At 43.9% G+C, this 20555-nt stretch overlaps 1 protein-coding gene across 2 annotated transcripts; it reads left to right on the top strand.

The window, feature by feature from the left end:
• The first annotated feature begins 3854 nt into the window (after window positions 1–3854).
• CLNS1A (chloride nucleotide-sensitive channel 1A) lies at window positions 3855–18743 on the top strand. 2 transcript variants are annotated; one of them, XM_088159233.1, is made up of 7 exons: window positions 3855–4003; window positions 8759–8895; window positions 11084–11188; window positions 11919–12029; window positions 12469–12642; window positions 15418–15502; window positions 17956–18743. In XM_088159233.1, the coding sequence occupies exons 1-6, from the start codon at window positions 3870–3872 to the stop codon at window positions 15483–15485; spliced, it is 729 nt and encodes a 242-aa protein (XP_088015359.1). In that variant the 5' UTR covers window positions 3855–3869; the 3' UTR covers window positions 15486–15502; window positions 17956–18743. The 2 variants fall into 2 exon arrangements, with proteins under 2 accessions (XP_088015359.1, XP_014742865.1); XM_014887379.2 differs by lacking the exon at window positions 3855–4003 and adding an exon at window positions 4823–5171.
• The last annotated feature ends 1812 nt before the right edge of the window (window positions 18744–20555 follow it).

Raw genomic sequence — 20555 nt, 5'->3', positions numbered from 1 at the left:
CTTTTAAAGGCTGGATTTCCAAAGGAAGGTCTCCATTTAGGAGAATTATCCCAATACCCTTTCTTTTCTCCTCCTGATTTTCAAAGTAACTGGAAAATGTGCTTGATTGTACTCCTTCCTTGAGGGAATAAATAATGTTCCTCCATCAGTGCAATGTGGATGTAGAAAAACTTAGGATCAGTCTGTAGAATATTTGCTATGTTTGTCTCCAGGGATGACAGTCAGTCCACACAGTTTGCTTTCTTGTTTGTTCCTCTTACTGTGTCCCACACAACTGAACTTGGATCAGTCTGTCAGAACTTAAGTGGTTCTACAGGGATAAAGTCCCTCTGCGAAGACATGATAGACCTAGTAACCAGTGCACTGTTTGTTAGTTAGAACAGATAAAAGCCCTTACTAGATACTAATGTGCCACTCAAGGTAGTGGCAGAAAACGAAGTCAAATCATAAAGCTGTAAGCCTTGTTTAGTTTTTCATTTTGTACTCGTTATATGGACTCTAAAGTCTTGTACAGTACCTTATTCCTATCCTGTATTCATTCACCCTAACTGGCATTAATCTGCCGTGTTGCCAGTGCAGTTGCCGATTCCTGCCCGTGTTTCACAGCTCTCCTGCTGCAGCCATGGGGCGGGTGCGACTGATCAAATGCATAATGTCACCATTCCTGGGTGCAGGGCAGTTCTCACGCAGGCACAGGTCCTGTCCATGAGACAAACATCGGGGATTCTCAGTGTCCCACGTGGATACTTACCCTCCAGTATTCTTTTCAGAACTGGATCAAGTCTGCCAGATATGTCTCTTAAAATTTAAGATATGCTTACATGAAATAGAATTTTGTCTTGCTCCTGCGTGTTGTATGTTTGCAAAGACACCTTGAGTTCCTTAAAAATGGTCTCCACAGCTGGCCTCATCTTTTGTTTTCTTTCTCTAAAGAATTAACACAGTAACGTTCCACAAGCGGAGCTCCTTATGTAGCTTTAAATCCTTGCATTTTTTGAGTCCTGAAGCTTGGTTTTTTCAGTCTCTCTTCAATCATGACTTGCTACAATATCAAAGGGAAAGGACCCGGGGGACACACACTGTGTGTGTGGGAAGGGGGGGAGATACCTTGAAAAAACTGGAAGTGTTATTCTTGTTGCACATAAATTGGGTGGTGCTTTCACTGTCTTTTCCCTCCCACTGGTAATATCACGTGCATGTAAAACATGCTGCGTTAAAACTTTTTAAAATGGAAATCATGGTGGCATAGTGCTCAAAGGGTTAACTGCAGTTTATTAACAGCTAATGTTTTTAGATTTGCAGTACACAACTGTTTAAATACTGTATTCCTTGTAAATGAAGTAAGAAAAAAATGTTAAGGCTGGTGCCAATATTTTTGTTAATGAATTGTTCAGCGTTGTCTCTCACTACAGTCTGGTCAGAACTCTTTGTGTATAAGCTGGGCCTGAAGCCATTTTATAGCTTGTAGGCCTAATTGTGTAACTTTTCTTTCATAATGGTTTTGTTATAATATCTACTGTCATTTCTTTCATATAAATATGACATGTAAATTGTCATAATAAAAAAAATTGAAATAACTTGATGTACAAAGTATAATGTGTATTGCAGATACAAGTGCTTTTTAATGGGCATTAACACATGCACATACCTTTTTTAGTTTTAGAACCAGCACTGAGTAATGACTGCTGTGTATTGTTCCAGCCCGTGATGGTGCCACTGCCAGCAATGGGAATGGGCAGCTCCTGGTTTATGTTGGTTTTGTTATGGCAGCTCAACTGACAGAACTTTGTTTAAGCAGCTCTGGCTGATGGTGGGGAAGACCTGATGGATTTGTTTTTGCAGCCACAGTGGTTTTCTCTGTGTGTTCCATCTTTTATATACTTTTTATTTCTCATCTCATAGTGATGTTGCAGTCACTTGACAAAAACCAGTGTGCCTGCAGCCAGCACTGTACCCGGGAAGGCTGTGCCAGCAGACAGCCATGAGGTGTCCACGTGGTGCTCCTGACAGAGGAGACAGGTTCATTTATTTAGTCTGAGATGTAAAACCTGGAAAAAACGGGGGGGGAAAATGGAAGTCTGCAGAGACACACTGAAGAAGCAGAAATTCTGACATGTGACAATGGCAATGGACATGGATGATATTTCAGGACTTCAGCAGGAGAAAGTCAGGGAGAAAGAAACAAATCGAAGAAGAGAGTGGCTTCTCTGTGTGAATTGCTGAAGCCTGTCAGCCTTTATTCTGAATGTATCTGTGGCTGCAGTCAAGCTGCTGCGTGTTTCTGTAGTGACGAGAAATTGCTGTGAAATACATCCTCTTACTCCAAATCCACTGCCAAAACTTTACACTTCTATTTTTAACAGATTCTGGGTATATAAGTCTGAACTGGGCCACGTTATGGCAGGCTGTGCTGTGGAGAGAAGCAAGCGCCCTGGATGGTGACTCCTGCCTTCTGTGCTAAGGTGACAACTCAGTGAAGGTACCTGCTGCTCTCCATTGCCTCTGAACACGGCCCTGGTTGACTCAATCACTGTTGGACATTCAGTGTTCAGACATCAGGGTGATGATGGATCTTATGATAAAGCTCTTATAGCTGAAGAAAAGTTTTCAGGTAATGCCATTCTGTTCCATTCATGCTTAGAGGAAACATCTGCCTTCCCCCTCTAAGCTTCTCCTAGGTGCAGCACTCAGTACTTGGGTGAAGTGTCTTCATTATGTAAATAAGAAAGATGTGGATTTCTCCTCCTCCTTTAGTGCCTCATTCTCAAAACCAACTTCCTGCCCGGGCTTAAACTATCCTTTTTCCCATTTTCTTTTGGAAGAGTGGTATACCACAGAAGAAGGACTTGCATTTGCATGCAGGAAGAGAAATTAACTCTGTACTACTCCACTGCAGCGGCTTCAACCAGCAGTAATTCAACCTCAACGACTCAGAAGTCTTAATTTATAATGACCTAAAGTAGTTGTGTGATTTGGAGTTAACTACAAAGGTGGTGAGAACTCTCTATGGCTGATAAGACAGTCACATTAGGTGAGAGGGGGTGGACATGAACAGGAGCATTGCTTTATAACCACTAAGTGTAGTGAATGGTATTTCCATGTATTTGAATCTTTTCCCACCTGCTGCCATAGTCTGATCTGTGTTCTGGGTGAATTGCAAATTTTTGTTTCCAGTTGACTGCTTGTCTTGGTGTGGCAAACTTGAAGATGGTTGAGAAATTCCCCTTTCCTCATCTCCTGTTGTCTCTGTTGGTTTTTGTCAAGCTATTCCAGCAACGTTTAGATATCACTTCATTGTGGAATTTGCTTTCATTTCAGTCTAGGTGATTATTTGTATGAGTAACAATTATTTGCATTATTACTTGCGTTTAATTAAAATCCAAAATGGGTAGGCATGGTTGAGCAGCTTTCCAAAGCATTGTCAATAGCTCAGACTAAGAGAAGAACTATGCTATGTTCTGCTCTTTGCTATCCAAGACTGTACCTAGGAACGTCCAGAGAAAGGAAAAATGGAGACGTAATCTTGTTAAAATTGGTTCATGTTTGTGTGTACCTTCGTTTGGGCACAGGTAGGCAAATGACTCCTAAAAAGTAAATTTAAACTGATGAAAGGGAAGGTTAACATCCATGACAAACTAGCAACTTGCATGGGTTTTTGATATGTTGCTTTGGCAGGAGTGTTTGCCATCCTGACAAGTCAGGGAGGACGGATGTTTGTGGTGATGCTGTCTCACTGATGGCATTAACAGAAGCATCCCCTGACAGAGACGTACTTCACTGATGCGTCAGTAATCCCTGTTTCTCACTGCAGTAGCAAGGAGAGATGGTGTAAATCTGGGGGAAGAAGCAGGGCCAGTGCTCGAGAGGGGATGGCAGCCTTCCCATCCCTGCAGTGTGCTGTCCTGAGACACCCCCCACTCGCCAGGTACTGCAAGGTCGGGCTCCTGACCCCACCTTCATCACTGCTGGGGGAAATCAACTGGATACCCTTTAAGCAATTCAGGTACTTGTGATTTTCTTCTCTGTATGTATTTATGAGACATTGCGTGCTGGTCACCAGAAATTCCCCTTCCAGCATCCAGTAATGGTAATTGAGAAGCTGCTGTATTTATTTGTTATTTGTTATCTTTCCCTCTGTCACCTGTCCAACGAGACTAACAAGCTGAAACAGATATGGCAGAGATCAGGAAGCATTTGGACGACGTTCTCTAGCACAAGGTGTGATTCTGGTGGTGTCCTGTGCAGGGCTGGGAGATGGACTCGATGATCATTGTGGGTCCTTTCCAATTCAGGATATTCAATGGTTCTGTGACTGCTCTTGGTACTGTCAATTTGGGTTGGAAGGAACATTAAAGACATGCTCCAACTATCTTGTTCCATACCCCCTGCCATGGACAGGGACACCTTCCACTAGACAGATTGCTCAGAGCCACATCCAATCTGGCCTTGAACATTTCCAGGGATGGGGCAGCCACAGCTTCTCTGGGCGACCCGTGCCAGTGTCACACCACCCTCACAGGGAAGAATTAATTCCCAGTATATAATCTCACTCCACCCTCCGTCAATTTGAAGCCTTTTCCTCTTGTCCTGTCCCCTCATGTCCTTGTCCAAAGTCCCTCTCCAGCTCTCTTGTATCTCCCTTTAGGTACTGGAAGGGGCTGTAAGGTGTCCCTGGAGCCTTCTCTTGGGAGAACAGCTCTCAGCCTGTGCCCATAGCAGAGGTGCTCCAGCCCTCAGCGATCACCTTAGCGTTCCCCTTGGCTCCTCTTTTCCAGACAGAGGCGACTTAACTCGGACCCCTCCCCCGGGACCCAGACATCGCGTCCCGGGGCGGTGCCGTCGGGTCCCGGGACAGTGACATCGAGTCCCGGGGCGGTGCCATCGGGTCCCGGGGCGGTGCCATCGCGTCCCGGGGCGGTGCCGTCGGGTCCCGGGACAGTGACATCGCGTCCCGGGGCGGTGCCGTCGCGTTCCGGGCGGAACCGCATCACAGAGCGGCGCGTTCCGCTTCCGGCGGCCGCGATGGTGGAGCAGGGAGGCGGTGATGGCGCCATGAGCTTCCTCAAGCGCTTCCCGCCGCCGGCCGACGGCGTCCGCCACCAGCAGCCGGACACGGAGGCGCTGCTGGCGGGGCGCAGCCTGGGCTCCGGCACCCTCTACATCGCCGAGAGGTGCGGGGGACACGCGGGGCCGGGACCCTCGGGGCTGCCCGGGACGGCCTGAGGGGCCGCGATGGGGGGGAAGCCCTCAGGGGCTGTGAGGTTCTGTGGGGCGTCTGCTGCTCCTGCTCTTTTTAAACCAGGCAAGAGGGAGCAGCACGGCCAGGGACCCGGGATATTCAGGGCCGGGCTGGATGGAACTTGGAGCAACCTGGTCTAGTGGGAGGTGTCCCTGCCCATGTCAGGGGCTTGGAACGAGATAACTGTCAGGTTCCCTCACACCTATTCTATTAAACTCAGCACGGTGGAGAACTGTGAACTTGCAGCCCAGAAAGCCAGTTGTATCCTGGGCCACAACAAAAGCAGCGTGCCCAGCTGGGCAAGGGAGGAAATTCTGCCCCACTGCTCTTGTGAGACCCCACCTGTAGTGCTGTATCCAGCTCTGGAATCTCTAGCATGAGGAGGACCTGGAAGTCTTGGAGCAAGTCCAGGCACCACAAAGACACCACAAAGTTGATAAGGAACCTGGAGCACTTGTGCTGCAAGGACAGGCTGAGAAGGTTGGGATTGTTCAGCCTGGAGAAGAGAAAGTCGTGTGGAGACCTCATGGCAACCTCCCAGTATCGGAAGGGGCATGCAGGGAAGCCACAGCGGGGCTCTTTGACAGGAGCTGTAGTGACAGGACAAGGAGGAATGACTTCAAACTGAAAAAGAGTGGTAGATTGGTTATTAGGAGAAAATTCTTTACTGTGAGCAGGGTGAGACCCTGGCACATGTTGCCCAGAGAAGTAGTGGATGTCCCATCCCTGGCAGTGTTCAAGGCCAAGTTGGTTGAGGCTCTGAGCATCCTGGTCTAGTGGAAGGTGTCCCTGCCCAAGGTAGTGGATTGGAATTAGAGGATCTTTCAAGTGTTTTCCAACCCAAACCATTCTATAATGGTACTTCTCCTCCTTTGACAGGGGAATAGGCGAGGCTGTTGGGTTTCTGCTGTTAATAACTACTCTGGTTCTGTGAAGTCTTTCATGTTGCATTAATCACGTGGAGACTGTTCTTACTAGGCAGAAATCAGTCTGGTTATTCTGGAAGATGTTATTTGAGCTCTTTATGGTCTTCTTTCAATTCTCTCTGCATTGTATAGCTCAGGGAGACAGCTTGATGATTTAAACAATGTAATTTTCTTAAACCATGAAAGGGTACTCATATTCTGCAATAGAAGAGCATTGTTGGAACAAAAACATAATTTAAAATGTGCATTGAGGAGTAAATTGTCTTTTAAAAACCTCAGACTGGGAAACTTTTATGAAAGGGCCAATATTGCGCTACCTGAGCTTTTAGTGGTGTGTTGGAGAGGAATCTCTCTGGAATATTGTTCACTGTTTTATTTAGTTTGGTTACAGCTACTGAATCATGGTTTTAAAGAGTTAAGATTTTTGCTAAGGGTAGAAGTAGTTTCCATGACCAAGATGTAAGTTAGGTAGATAAATGGTAGGTTAATAATTACTATATGCTTGGGCTAGAGCTAATTGGTATAATTATCTGCTATTATGAACATACATATAGAAGGACATAAAATAAGTAAACCGTTAATTATGAAGCACGGGGCCTGGGATCGTGCCAGAGAGTCATTGAGACTTGATGAAGACTCTCCTGACTTCATCCTTCGAGACCACCGACCCAATTCAAGGGAAGAATTGCACACATGTGAAGGACTAATGGGCTCATTTTAATATTGGACGGGGATGGGAGGTGCTGGGGTTATACATATATATTGTATGTAAGATCTTGGGGAATAAATAGATGGCAAAGAACCTTGTTCAGGGTGGTCACGCCTTTCAGAGGTGACTCCTGTGCCACCCGCCGGTGAATAAACATACCACTTTCTAACTTTAATTATTTAGAGGGTCTTTGTCCATGATTATACCGTTTTTTTTAACGATTCATTTGGCGAGCCAGGCAGGAGGAGGCTCTGCTCGGCTGTGAGACCAGCCCAGGTAGTGGACCCCTCAGAGCGCCCCCGGGATATTCCTGGAGGAGCGAGCTCCACTGCCCGAACTGTTCATCCAGCAGCAGACAAGGACTCCTGACTTCCAAAACTCCGGACAAAAGGGTGTGTTTAAAATTGAAACAGTTTAAGTCATGGCCTGTAGGTGTACATGTGTTCAGGAAAGGCCATTGGTAAGTTGTGGGAGATGTCCCACACACAGCTTGTGCCTCTGTGGTATGCTTGCAAGCTTGTTTGGTATCTGTTGAGTTGTATTTTGTTGGCAGCAGAGAATCCTGTTGAACTTGTTACGCTGAGCTGAAAGGGCTCGGTCTGTAATTGCTGGCAGAAGGAGATTTTGCCATTTGTTGTGCCGTAGAGGGTCTTTGTCTGTGATTATACCGGTTTTTAACAATTCACTACCAGGGCTTCTGTTTGTGGGGTATCTGCTCTGAGGACATGTAATGCTGAGTTTCCTTGTAAGCTGCTTTCAGTAGACTTTTGTGTGAGGCATCTGCAGGTCTGCCAGCTTCCTCTCCACGTATTTCAAGTTCATCACAGAGCTTTCACCAGTGTCACTTGTTAGGATGAACAGAAAACACCAGTGTTTGCAGGAGTGTCGTGGGAGAATGGAGCATCCAGAAGCACAGTGGGGCTCTTGATCCATGTACTGACTCTCCACCAGCAGCTGTAAACATTGAGGACTGGACTAGGAAATAAATTCCTTGCTCCCACTGCACTAGCTCCTTTTCTCAGCCAGATTTTCCAAGGGAAAGAGTCTTCTGTGACCTTTCCATTGGTTTTGTGCCACCACAAAAGCTTGTGAATGCTGAATTTTGCGCATGGTGGAGGTCTCACTTTCTGGCCCTGAATATTTTTGTTCACTGTGTGACGTCATTGATTACAGGCACCCAAATCTAGTTGGAGTTTGATTTCTAGGTGTCTAGAAAAATGTTGATCTGATACGAAGGAGGCAGCATCCTGGTAGTGACAACCTGCACTGTCTCTTGCTGTGCTTAGAGATGACAGCGAAAGTGGGGAAAGTAAAGGCTTAGAATGTAAGTTGTGAGTGGAGGAATACTCATAACCTGGCTCTGCTGATCACAGAACTGGCTGGTTTTCTACATACAGGCTATACCCACATCAGATCTATAATCCTCTAGGAATTTTGACACTGACTTGCCTTTCCTGTCCTCTTTGCTTCGAAAACCACATTTAATGACTTGAGTTACAAATCACACTCTAGAACTTCTGTAGTTTTCTCTGGAATGATAGATATCTGCAGGGAGGAGAAAATGGAGAAGCAGAGAGGAAAATTCAGCATTTAGTGCAAATGTGAAAGCTAGGATGCATTTAGTGTTCTTAGCTTCACATTCTTTAGGCAAAGGTGTCTTTTATCTCAGCCATCAGTTAATGCTGCTGCAAAGTCCTGTTCAGGCAGGTCCAGGATCATGTATGCCCACAGGGTGGGCTAAATGCCTTGTCCACAATTACAATTACAATTACAATTACAATTACAATTACAATTATACACCTTTTGGGGTTGGTTGGCTTGAATCAGATACTGTGGATTCGTCTGTTAGTTTCTAACTTGTCTTTTTTTTCCCTCTCTTGTTAGTCGCCTGTCTTGGCTGGAAAACTCTGGAGTTGGCTTCTCCTTGGATTACCCCACCATAAGTTTACATGCTGTCTCCAGGGACCTGAGCGCCTACCCAAGGGAGCACTTGTACGTCATGGTGAACGCCAAGTTCGAAGGTAAGGAGTGTTGCTTGCTGCTGCCATGCAGTCCTGAGTGACAGGATTTCCTCCTCAGAAGGAGGAAATGTTGATTTTAAGTAATTGCTTGTATATTCTTTTTTATTTTCCTGAAAGACAGTTATTTTAAAAGCACAGCTTTGCATGTGTTTAGAGTCATTTCTTTATAGTTCTGCTCCCGCTTGTGGTGCTGAGAATCACTTTTCTGCCCTCTTACACTCTTTTGAACACTTTAGTTCCTCTGCCAGTCTCCCTGTGATTCCAACTTGAATAAGTTTTTTTTTCTTTATTGAATTTATGTTAATATTGCTGCCCTCTCCAGGCTTGATGGATTCCTGTTGTTTCACAGCCAGGGAATTTTTCATTCATTTTCTCCCACAGCTTGGTTAAATACAAACAAGAAAAGGCAATAGGTCATGTTACCAGGCGTTAATGAATCTTTGTAGATGGCCCACAAAACCCACCTTTTTGACCATTCTTGCTTTACTGTAGAGAAAGCAAGATTTCTGTTTCATTGTTTGTATGAAGATTGTGTTTATAAATATACAAATATTTTTCTTCTGGCAGACCTGTTAATATTTTAAGTGTGTGAAAAGCTGCATCACATGAGTGTTAGGTCTTGAGCAGATCTCCTTTTCCCCTTGATGCCTACTGGTCATCACATCAAAAGGTTAAAATCTGGCATTTAATTTTCTTTAATGTATCCAGAAAGTAATAACAAGACTGAGGAGCTGGAGATGCTTTTAAGCTATTAGTGTTCTTCATTGTTTCCTTCTCTTATGTTACTGATGTTCCCTGACTATCACTACAAACAATAAGAGGACATTTCCATACGCCTCTTGCTTCTTCTTCCTCATTTTCCTTTAACTGTGGTTATTTTGAAGTAAAAAGACCCTCATCTGAAGAAAGATACTGTTTGTATCTTTTAATTAATTCTGATTATGGCATTTGAAAATATGGATATCCTGTGAAAGCCTTTATCTAGAAATCCTTAATAGACTGATTTTTTATGGGGTTTTTTTGTGGGTATATTTTTTACTATATTAACTCTGCCTACAGTAAATCTTCCACAGTAGGTAGGTTTTACTCTTCAAAGTCTAGCCCTGGCCTGCAATTTTAACTGCTGCATAGTGTTAAACCTTTCCACTTAGTTGGCTTCAGGAGTCTTCATTCTCAGTTGTGCAGGGTACATTGTGTTCTTCCTCTGAAAGTTTTGTGTGTGCTCTGCATATTTGTGCCTTGTCCTCACCCCTTTTTTAGAAAAAGCCACTCAGAGGTTGACTGCATTGAAAACAAAGAGCTGGACTCAACAGTAACAAGAAGTGCCTGCGGGTGTCAGCTGGAAAAGAACTGGGTAGCTTCCTTGCACACTTCATTTTTGGGGCAGCTGGCTGGCAGCTTCTTGGCATCTTCATATTCTTGGTCGTGCCAGTTTTGTGATAAAAACCACTCTCAGTGGAACAGCCTCTTCTCCTGTAGAAAATAATTGTGCACTTTTGAGGCTGTCAGTACAGTGTCCCCAGCCCTGAAGTGAGGAACTGCAGCCGTTTTTGTGGGGTTTTTATTCACAGAAAGTAAAACACTGCACTGATGCTTATGTATTCATGTACATGGCGTACAGAAGTCAGGAAGCACCGCAGTTGTCACTGGCTCTGGGTGCACTTTGTGCTTCTGACATCTTGCTGGCTGACTAGGAATGCTGGAAATGGAGCAGAGATCCTGTGCACACGTCAGAATCCCCTGTGAGGGGCCACACTGGAAGCTAGCTGATTTTGTGACAATAATGTTAAGGATCCATTAAAAAATCCGTATGATTTAAAAAATGATAACAACTGTGAACTGGGGGGTTTTGAGCACTGTTGTTTTTAGTAAGAATCAGGCAGTTTTCCTGGAATACTTGAATACATTGTGTGACCAGTACAGAAATCTTTACTCCTTTAAGTTATAAACAGAAGTTTTAACGTGTGTTGCGAGTGTTGTTGAGGTGCTATGAGAGGGCCTCTTCTATCCATGTGGGTCTTGGAGTCTCATAGAGTTTTCTGGGAGAACAGAGTGGAGGTTTTGTGCCTCTCTTAGGTTGTTTCTGATTTGATCGTGTGTGTGCTCCTGAAAGAATAAACAAATGTGACTTTTAAAAATTTTTTACGAAATAAACATGTTTCTTCTAAATCTTCCAATTTCTTTAAAGAGGAGACAAAAGAGGCTCCCATGACTGAGGGGGAGGAGGATGACAGCGATGATGACGTTGAACCGATTGCGGAATTCAGATTCGTACCTAGCGACAAATCAGCCTGTAAGTGGAATGGGAATTTTGTTCTACTTTATAAAGTCCTGGTTATATGTGGGAAACACTTGGGTGTAGAGATGTAAATACCATGATCCTTCAGTATCCTTCTCTAGTGACTTGATTCCTGTGTGCTGGAAAGAACAAAGCAGATTGTTTTATCTGGCTTGAAAATGGACTCTTTCAAGCAGCTGCTTCTAAAGGAAAATTCCAACGCTTTAAAATAGAGACTGTTGAGTATAAAGACACAGCATGGATAATCTCACTTATATCCATTTGCAGGGAATATGTATGGAAAATGTCTTTTTAATTAGAAATTCAGTGACAATTTCATTAGAAACATGCTAATGCCCTGACACTACCACTGGAAAGCTGTCATATCCTGCGCAGTGTGGAGCTTACAGTTGGATTCAAACTTTAGTGATCTGATGGATGAGATGCTGCCTTGATTCTTGCAGTAGGTAACCACAGAGAGAATTGTCCAGAGATAAACCTTTATCATCAATGAAATAATGCAAAAGTGCTATTAAGAGACTAAAGCACTGGCCTGGAGATTTGAAACCTGATTTTTTTTTTTTTTTGCACGGCTTCTAGCTTGTTGGATGATGTTTTCAAATACGAATTCACTAGTGGTTCTGCTAAAGGAGTATTCTGACTCCCTCTGGTCTCTGGGAGCAGGGTTTCTTGCCTGTTGCTTTGGGCTGTTGGTGGAGGTTTGTGTTCTCTTGTGTTCCTGCAGTGGAAGCCATGTTCTCAGCGATGTGTGAGTGCCAGGCCCTGCACCCAGACCCGGATGATGAGGACTCAGACAACGACTACGAAGGGGACGAGTACGATGTTGAGGCCCGCGGTTGGTAACAGTTGCTTCTTTTGAAATACCTGCCAGCACTTGGATACCTGGTATCTGTTATAATTGTTTATTACTCATCTTGCCTAAACATCCCTTTTGTCACAGGCTCAGTATAGAAATTCATAAACCTGCAGTGAACTTGTAGTTTAGCTGTCGCAAATGACAGGAATTCAGCAAAAGCAGTGTTCTGGTTCTCCAAAGCCCACAGACACAAAGAGCAGCTTTCCTGTTCCCAGTGGCTGTGCTAGCCCAGGTTCAGTGCCCATGCTGCTGTGTGGTCAGTTCACATTGCTGCGTGTATTCTGTACCTGATGCAAGCAGCCTTTTAATCTGTCAGTCAATCTGAGCATAATTTGCCCAACTGCTCCCCTCTTCTTCCACCTCTGCATGTTTCTGGCTCCTAAACATAGGTCTGCTGAGCATAAACTTGTTTTTGCAGAGCTAGAACAAGGTGACATCCCAAGCTTTTACACATACGAAGAAGGATTGTCACATTTAACTGCAGAAGGCCAGGCCACGCTGGAGAGGTTAGAAGGCATGTTAGCCCAGTCTGTCAGCACCCAGTACAACATGGCTGGAGTGAGAACAGAGGACTCCATAAGGGAGTTTGAAGGTAAGACATGCTGTTGTTTTACTAAACAATATGTCTACATCAGTGACACAGCCAGTGGCATTGAGTATACACCCTCAGCAACTCTGCAAACACCAAGCTGAGAGGTGCGGTTGACGCTCCAGAAGGATGGGGATGCCATCCAGAGGGTCCTGGACACACCTGAGGAGTGGGTCCATGGGAACCTCTTGAGGTTCAACAAGGCCAAGTGCAAGGTGCTGTGCCTGGGAACTCCCAGTATCTACACAGACTGGGAGATGAAGGGATTAAGAGCAGCACTGCCAAAAATGACATGGAGATGCTTGTGGATGAAAAGTTGGACACAACCTGGCATTGTGCACTCGCAGCCCAGAGCACCAGTCATGTCCTAGGCTGTATCCAAAGCAGCGTGGGCGAGGGAGGGGAATCTGCCCCTCTGCTCCACTCTGGTGAGGCCCCACCTGGAGTGCTGCATCCAGCTCTGAGATCCTCAGCATTATGGGATATGGACCTACTGGAATGAGTCCAGAGGAGGTAGTGAAGATGATCAGAAGTCTGGAGCACCTCTGCTATGGAAAGAGGCAGAGAGAGATTGTTGAGGTTGTTCAGCCTGGAAAAGAGAAGGCTGTGGGGAGACGTAACTGAGGCATTTCAGTACTTAAAGATGGGGACAGACTTTTTGTAAGGCCAGTTGCTTTAGGACAAGGGGAAAGACTTCAATCCAAAGGAGGTGAGACTCACATGATAAAAGGAGAGATTTTTTACCATGGAGGTGGTGAGCCACTTGCCCAGAGAAGCTGGGGATGCCCCATCCCTGGAAGCGTTCAAGACCAGGCTGGATGGGGCTTTGAGCAAACTGTTCTAGTGGAAGGGGTCCTTGTCCATGGCTGCAACGTCCCTTCCAACCCAAACCATTCTATGGTTCTAGGATATGAAAGTGGTGGTTCTCCAATTTGGCTAATCCATAAATCAGGACTGAACAAGTGCAGCGCTGTGGGTGATGCCTCACTGCAGAAGGTGAGGGATCACCCACATGCCTGTGGCCCAATTGATGCCTTGAGGAGCTGGAACAGAGGCTACACACAGAGTTAAGGAGAATAAAATGGGTATTTATTAAGAGGCCTACGAAAGGCCTACAAAGCCACATCCTAGCAATATAAGTGCCACAGTCGTGGTCCCTGCCTGGATGGCTCCAAGATGGAAGGAAAGGAGGGGGTTGGTCACAAAATCTCACACTTTTATAGGTTTTGGTTAATTTGCATGAACCCACCCTCCACCTATCCACGTAGTTTGTGCTTAGGGCCTGAAGTTTGGAGAAACTGTCCTTGAGTTCTTAAGTAGAATAGGACTGTTTTGTCTTCATCACCCTAGCACATCAGAAAAGCACATCCAAGGAGAACAGTAAAACTTAAAACTAAAGGCATCACAATGGGCACCTTGTTGCCTGCTGTAGATTGAGGGCTGTTCTGTTAAAGAGTGAGCACTTCCGTGTTAAGAACACTTGATTCTTCCTTGTATGATTTTCTGGAACAGTGCTAAAGTGAAGTTGATTTAGGATTAAAAGAAAATTAAACTTACCAGTCTACACTAGGGTTAGGAAGTAGTTTCTGTTCTAAATGAGTTGTTTTTATTTGGGTTTTGATTTTGTTTTTGTTTTTTTTCTGATACCCTAAATTATAAATTAACCATTATCTTAACAGTTCATGGTGAATTCTAAATCATTCAAACACACTGAAACAGATTTATTATAAAAGATCTATTTTTCTGAAGGATGCTGTCTCTTAATTCTATTGATTGTTCAAACGTGTGTTTGAGAAGTAAAATTTCTTTTTTGTTCAGGGAAAAGCACCTGATTTCTCAGACTGTCTGTGAAAGACTGTCTTTTCTGTGTGCAGTTTTCACTAGAGCAATATATTATCTGCGAGAAGCACAAGGAAGGAGTTTAGTCGCATTGCTTCTTTTTTTATATATAAATTGCAGTGCTTTTTATATGCCCTTGTGCTTTTGAGAGATTGAAAACGATGCAGCAGTTGTGGATTTCTAGAAAATAACTAATTTGTTCTCATCCGCAGGGAGAGGTTTTTAATCTTACTTGTTTTGTCAGTTGTTTTCAGGCTCTCTTTGTTCTGCAGTTTTGAATAAATTTATGTAAAGACAACCATAGGTGATAAGCTCCTGTTTGAGCAGTGCCCTTTGTTTGAAAATTTAGTCAGGTTTCTGAATCCCAAAATTCCAGAAATGAATATAAATTGAACAGCAAGTATGTCATGTGTCTCAGAGTCATCTTCATTGGTTTCGTTTACTTTTGTAATCTTATTTGCTACAGTACTAATGCTTCGTTTGCTGCAATTATAAATATCCCCATGGATGCTCAGAATCAGAGTTATTTATTTTTTGACATTGTAGCATAGAGCAGTCTTTCTTTTCAATGATTGTTTCAGAACAGGATATGGCTTCTTTCTGCTGGAATAAAGTTATTCAAAGGAATCATGCAATTTGTGACACGAAAACTTTATTTAAAACATTAAATAGTTAAAATCCAGTGTTTAAGTCTTTTAATAAGACAGGGTGAGATGAGGTTGTAGGAAGCGGTGACGTCTCTAAGTGACTGACAGATAGAGCTGGAGCAAACCCAGAAACTTTGTGAGCTCATCTGTGTTTCCTTAGGCTGCTTTCAGAAGTTCAGTGAAGGGGTTTTCTGTCCTGGCCACCTCTTGTCAGCAGAGGGCATCCGCTGTCTTTCCCGTGGAAACTTCATCCCTCATCTGCTTGTTTACTGAGCATGGCTGTTTTTTTCAGATGGGATGGAGGTGGACATAGCACCAGTAGTTGCAGGGCAGTTTGAAGATGCTGAAGTCGATCACTGAGGAGGACAGGTGCTGCTGTAAGTTCTTCTGACTTCTCACATCAATGCTTTTCAGTCCTGCAGAACCTTCACTCTCTGTAATTTGTGTAATGTATGTGATCCCACAGGAAGTGTCTCATTATATGAGGGTGATGGTGAAATAGAAGGAAAAGGGAGCTGTAGTTTTCACACATGTAGAAAGATGTTTAATGATCTGTGCCAAAATGCCTACTGGCATAAACAATTACTCTGCAGAGGCAACCTGCATGGATGTTCCTGTCTGGAAGACAGGTCAGCCTTTTAGTTGATTTAAGAATTGTCTGATCTCAAAGGCTCCTAGATGCTGATACATGAACACTATAGGCATCCCTGGGAAGTTACTGTCTTTACTGTCTGTTGTTTTGCCCTTAGTGTGTGGTATTTCCCAGGCTGTTCAGGGGAGTAGGACACTTCACAGTAAGTCCAGCTCTTCCTTCATTATAAGCAGAGCAGGAACAGTTCCTGGTAAAGTTACTGAGCTGTCCAGATGGGATTGCTCTCAGGAGTGAACAACCTAGAGACAACACCTTGCTCAGGAGGTTGTGCCAGAGTGATCCCCTTGTCTTCCATCACCTGTGTTGCTTTTCTCCTCTTAGTAGCATTACAAGATGTGCCAGTGGTTCCTCACTGGTGCTGGGAGGGAGAGGAAGAGCAGCTTTTTCTGGGACTGTCTGTAGAGAGGCACAGGCACAGTGGGGTTGTGATGCTGCCCTTGCTTTAGCAGTGCTTAGTCTGTATGTGCTGCTCAAGGGGTGCTGTGTTGTCCCAGTTCTTCTGCCTATGTCAGGAGGGAGACTGACAGGTCGTACCTTAAAGTGAAGGTCTTACCTTAAAGTGAGTGTCCAACTATCCCACTTGAAATGCCAGAGGGAGTAGCTATGGAGCAGACAGCCAAAGGCTCAGGGGAGGAAGGAAGAAAGGGACACCAAAAGGAGTGTGACACGCTGAAAGAAAAGTGGGAAAGTAGTTGATTAGGGATTACAGTGTCACAAAGAAAGAGGCTGCAGTCCCCGAGGAGGGCTGTTGTGGAGGGGTGCTCCACGGCTGCATTCCTTTTCTGTGGCTTATTTTTCTTTGCTGCTGCAGTTCTGAAAGTCTCAGAGTCTTAGCCTTGTATTCTCTTACTGACCTCTACCACTGCTACTGCTCCTGAACTGGTATTTATTGTCTGGTGTAAAAGCTCAAACTTCTGTAGTCTCATTTCTACCCTGGGAAGAACTTTGCAGAACAGAGGACTTCTTAAAAAAATCTACATACTGGTTGTCCTGCCATTGGATGGTCCTCCAGTTTGGTGAAGGACACACTTAAAAATCAGAGAAAAGCCTTTAGCTGTAGATCAGGTGCCTCTTAGTAAGTGAATGGAAATTTAGGCTCTGATGACTCCCATCTCCAAGATTACTTTGATCAATGGTTTGTTAAAAAAAACCCCACGCTGTTGAAAAATTCAAATTTGACTGCTTTATCTGTTGTCATGATTAAAATTTAACTGGATTAAGGGGAGCTAGTAGCTGATAGCAGATCTCTTAAGAAGCCTGAAAGTGCTGGTGGAAGTGTGGTAGACTGTTCTTCTAGAAAAGGACAAAATACACCTGGTAAGAAGTAGTGTTGATTAGTGGAATTACTACTCTGCCTTACATAGTACATCATGTGGCTGTGGGAGATGAATGCCATGAGAGGTGACTGGAGAGGATTTCCTCCTGTGCTTCTGCTTGTGCTGATCACAGCTGAGGGGCTGATCCCTGTCAGAGCAGATCAAGTGACCTGCACGTGCAGTGTCAGGTGCTGCAGTGACATCACTCCAGGTAGCAGTTTGGGATGGCCCTTTTTAGAGTAACCACCAGCCTGAGTGTGTGGATGTAAGGAAGTTTAGGAGTCTAGGATCTAAGGCAGCAATAAGGAATTGAAGGCGAAAAGTGGCAAGGACAGCTCTTGGAGGTCTGTGCTGATCACCTGGCTCAGAGGGTGGCAAGAGGAACATATTGTTGGTGATCCCTTGAAGAGCAGTATGCTGCCCTGCCTCCCAAACAATGCCCTTGTGTGATGCTCATGTTGCATGCCACACAAATGAGATGTGACAGTCTGCTGCTGAAGCTCCTGGAAGACTTGCTGGCAGTCGGTGCAGGACATTTCCAGTGTTCCTGCAATGAGTGGTGTTTTGTCTGTGGCATCACGAGGCTGCAGCAATTGTTCTGAAGCAACTGGTGTGTGTGCGTGTGGGTGCAGCGGGGTCTGCCGGGGCACCCTAGTGCCTGCTGTGAGCACATGCTGTCCTTAGCTGACCTGAGTCAGAGCTGCTGCCAAAGGCAAAGAGGCTCAGCCCTTCTGAACATTCATGGGCTTGGAGTAAAGTGCTGATTCTAACTTCAACCAACAGATAGCTACTACTCTGTGATGCTTAATAACCTTTTATTTTGATACCAATTATGTAAACTTGGGTGTCTTGTGTCTTGCAGATTCTTCTTGTGGCACTTCCAGAATAAGCTGTAAAACCGAAGGCATTGCAGTGACTATCGGGAGTTAACCTTTCTTTTAATGACCTAAGTTTAGATATCTAGGTCTAAAAATGCTTGTAGAGATGTTTAAAACAGGGTTTGACATTTGTGACCACTATGGGGTTATTTTAAAAAAACAACAAAATAAAAAAAACCAACAAAACCTCTTGCATCTAACGCTTGAATGGGGCTAATCAGGGGTCATTTCATAGATTCACAGAATGATTTGGGTTGGAACAGACCTTAAAGATCAGCTGGTTCCAACCCCACCTGCCGTGGGCATGGATGCCATTGAGTAGATCAGGTTGCCCTAATCTGGCTGTGAACACTTCCAGGGATGGGGCAGCCACAGTCTCTCTGATCAAACTCTCTGGCCTTTTAAAGAAGCCTTTGTAGGAAATCTAGGACTTCAGAAATAAAACTGTAAGTAGAACAGAATTTTAGATTGTCCTAGAATTTTCCATATTTTTTTACCTGTCATTGACTCTGTGAGGAAGAAATGGGAATAGAAGTGTTACAACTAAAAGGAAATAGAGTTGGCCAAGGATTAAAAGAAAAGCTAAATTAAAACCTCCTCAAGTAACTGGCTTTATCATTTCAGTGCTATCCCTTTCATTTCTCTGAAAGCTGAGCTTGGATGGTAGAGGAGATGGAATAAAGTCTGTAAAGTCCGGACAAAGAGAACTGCTTTGTGTCTTTGTATTAAATGTTAACATTGTTAAATAAACTAAGATTTTTGTATCTCACAACCAGTTCACTGTTGCAGTTCTCCCTCCTTTTCTTCAGCAAGCGGCTTGAGCCCTTGAGTTTCAGAACTCCATTCTGTAACAAAAAAATCTTCAGTGAAGCCAAAGCCATTTTCATCATTTACCTGGATGTGAAGATAAAAGGGCAGAGAATTTGCAGAGTATGCCTGCGACAAAATTAGGCAGACACATCCCAAACTTAGGAACCCAGCTTTAGATTGCCAAGATATTGGTCCTGCTGGAGCTTTTCCTGTTTCATCTCTCTGCAGGGTGGTGATTTTGCCATTGGGAAATATCAGCAAATTCAGGTTGTTCCTCTCTTCCCCCAGTACTGAAATGAAAGTCTGAGCCAAACTTCCTCCATTTTTTTTGCTTTGAAGTTGACATGTAATTTCTTTTTTGTGGGGGGTGGGGGAGATATTGCTGTGTTGGCATATGAACAGTTTACTGGTCCTACAATCTACTTACACGTTAGGATGTGATTTGGTTCCGAGGGACGTGATCATTATAACCAGTCTTTGTTGAATAATTGTTAGGAATGCCAGTCAGATTAGAGATGTCTTAACAGTGCTGTGAACCATTGACACAGCTGAATAAATGAGGTATTCAGCATGTTATGCAACAAGGCATTCTACAGGGATATCTTTACCAGCCCCTTTGTGTACATCAACACATACTCACGTCAGTGTGTGCGTATTTTTGTTCGGGATTCAGAGTTATAAAGGAGGATACAGAGTTGCTTTTTGCACTGGTGTTTGGAGAATCTTGGCGTGGTGAGATTTTGGGACAGGTAAAACTCTTACCAGCACCACAACTGAGGCAAAAGGCTCATTGAATTTTAAGTCACCATTCACTGTTGAAGCGGACTGGTGGAGTTTTCTTAGTGTGTGTAAATCTGGGTTGGAATGTGGTGTTTCTGTTGTTTTCCATATTAAACATACCCTGACAGATGGGCAACATTAACTCCAGGGGCAGCTGGACTTTTCACAGTTCCTCTTGGCACTCTCACTACATCCAGAAGGAGAATTTGTGTTGTGCTAATGTGGAGCTCCAGCAGCAGACATCTTGTAATGCTTCCAGTCAAATCAATGCAGCAAGATTACTTGAGGTGAGGTGGAAACAAACGCTGAAGGTATCATTGAGAAGTGTCTTGTGTGGATTGACAAGTTTTATTGAAAATAAAACTTTGTATTTAGGCTGTGTGTAAGTGTTCTGGACTTCATAAGCATTCATTACCTCAAATGCCTGCACTACCAAAACCAGTTAAATTCTTCAGTTCCTAGCTTATGTTTATTTCTCATTATTTCTACCCTTTATTTAGTCAATTTAAGACTTGTCTAATTCCTAGTGATTTTTTTTTAAATTACATTCTGGTGCCTGTAAATACAGCAACTACTTGTTAATCATCCAAATTTGTACCAATTCATTTTAAACTACATGTTGTGCCAAAATAAACAAGGCAGACTTGGCGGAGTCAGATCTGATCTGGCCTCTTCACTTTATGGACTTTGCTTTTGCAGGCCATGAAAAATGATGTGGAAGTAGGGCCTCTAATCTTACAAATCTTGGCTGCCTGTAGGTTTGTATATCTGTTTTCTCTTTTCTTTGTCCATTTTTATGCTCTTTGAGGTTTATTTTTGAGACCTTTATCCTGTGCACTCCATGGCTTCAGAGGAGACATCAAATCATGTAGATTTTGAAAGACTTGTTTCCGTAAGTAATGAGGTGAAAAAAAGTTATTAGGTATGGATCACTTTAAAAGGAGGTAAAAGAGATAGAAAGCAGTAAAGCAAGAAAGGGAAGGTAAAATCTCCA

This window comes from Sturnus vulgaris, chromosome 2 (genome assembly GCF_052056855.1).
Source record: "Sturnus vulgaris isolate bStuVul1 chromosome 2, bStuVul1.hap1, whole genome shotgun sequence".
In the NCBI taxonomy this organism is placed as follows: Eukaryota; Metazoa; Chordata; class Aves; order Passeriformes; family Sturnidae; genus Sturnus; species Sturnus vulgaris.
Note: the sequence above shows the minus strand (reverse complement) of the source record. Positions and strands in the feature narration are given on the sequence as shown.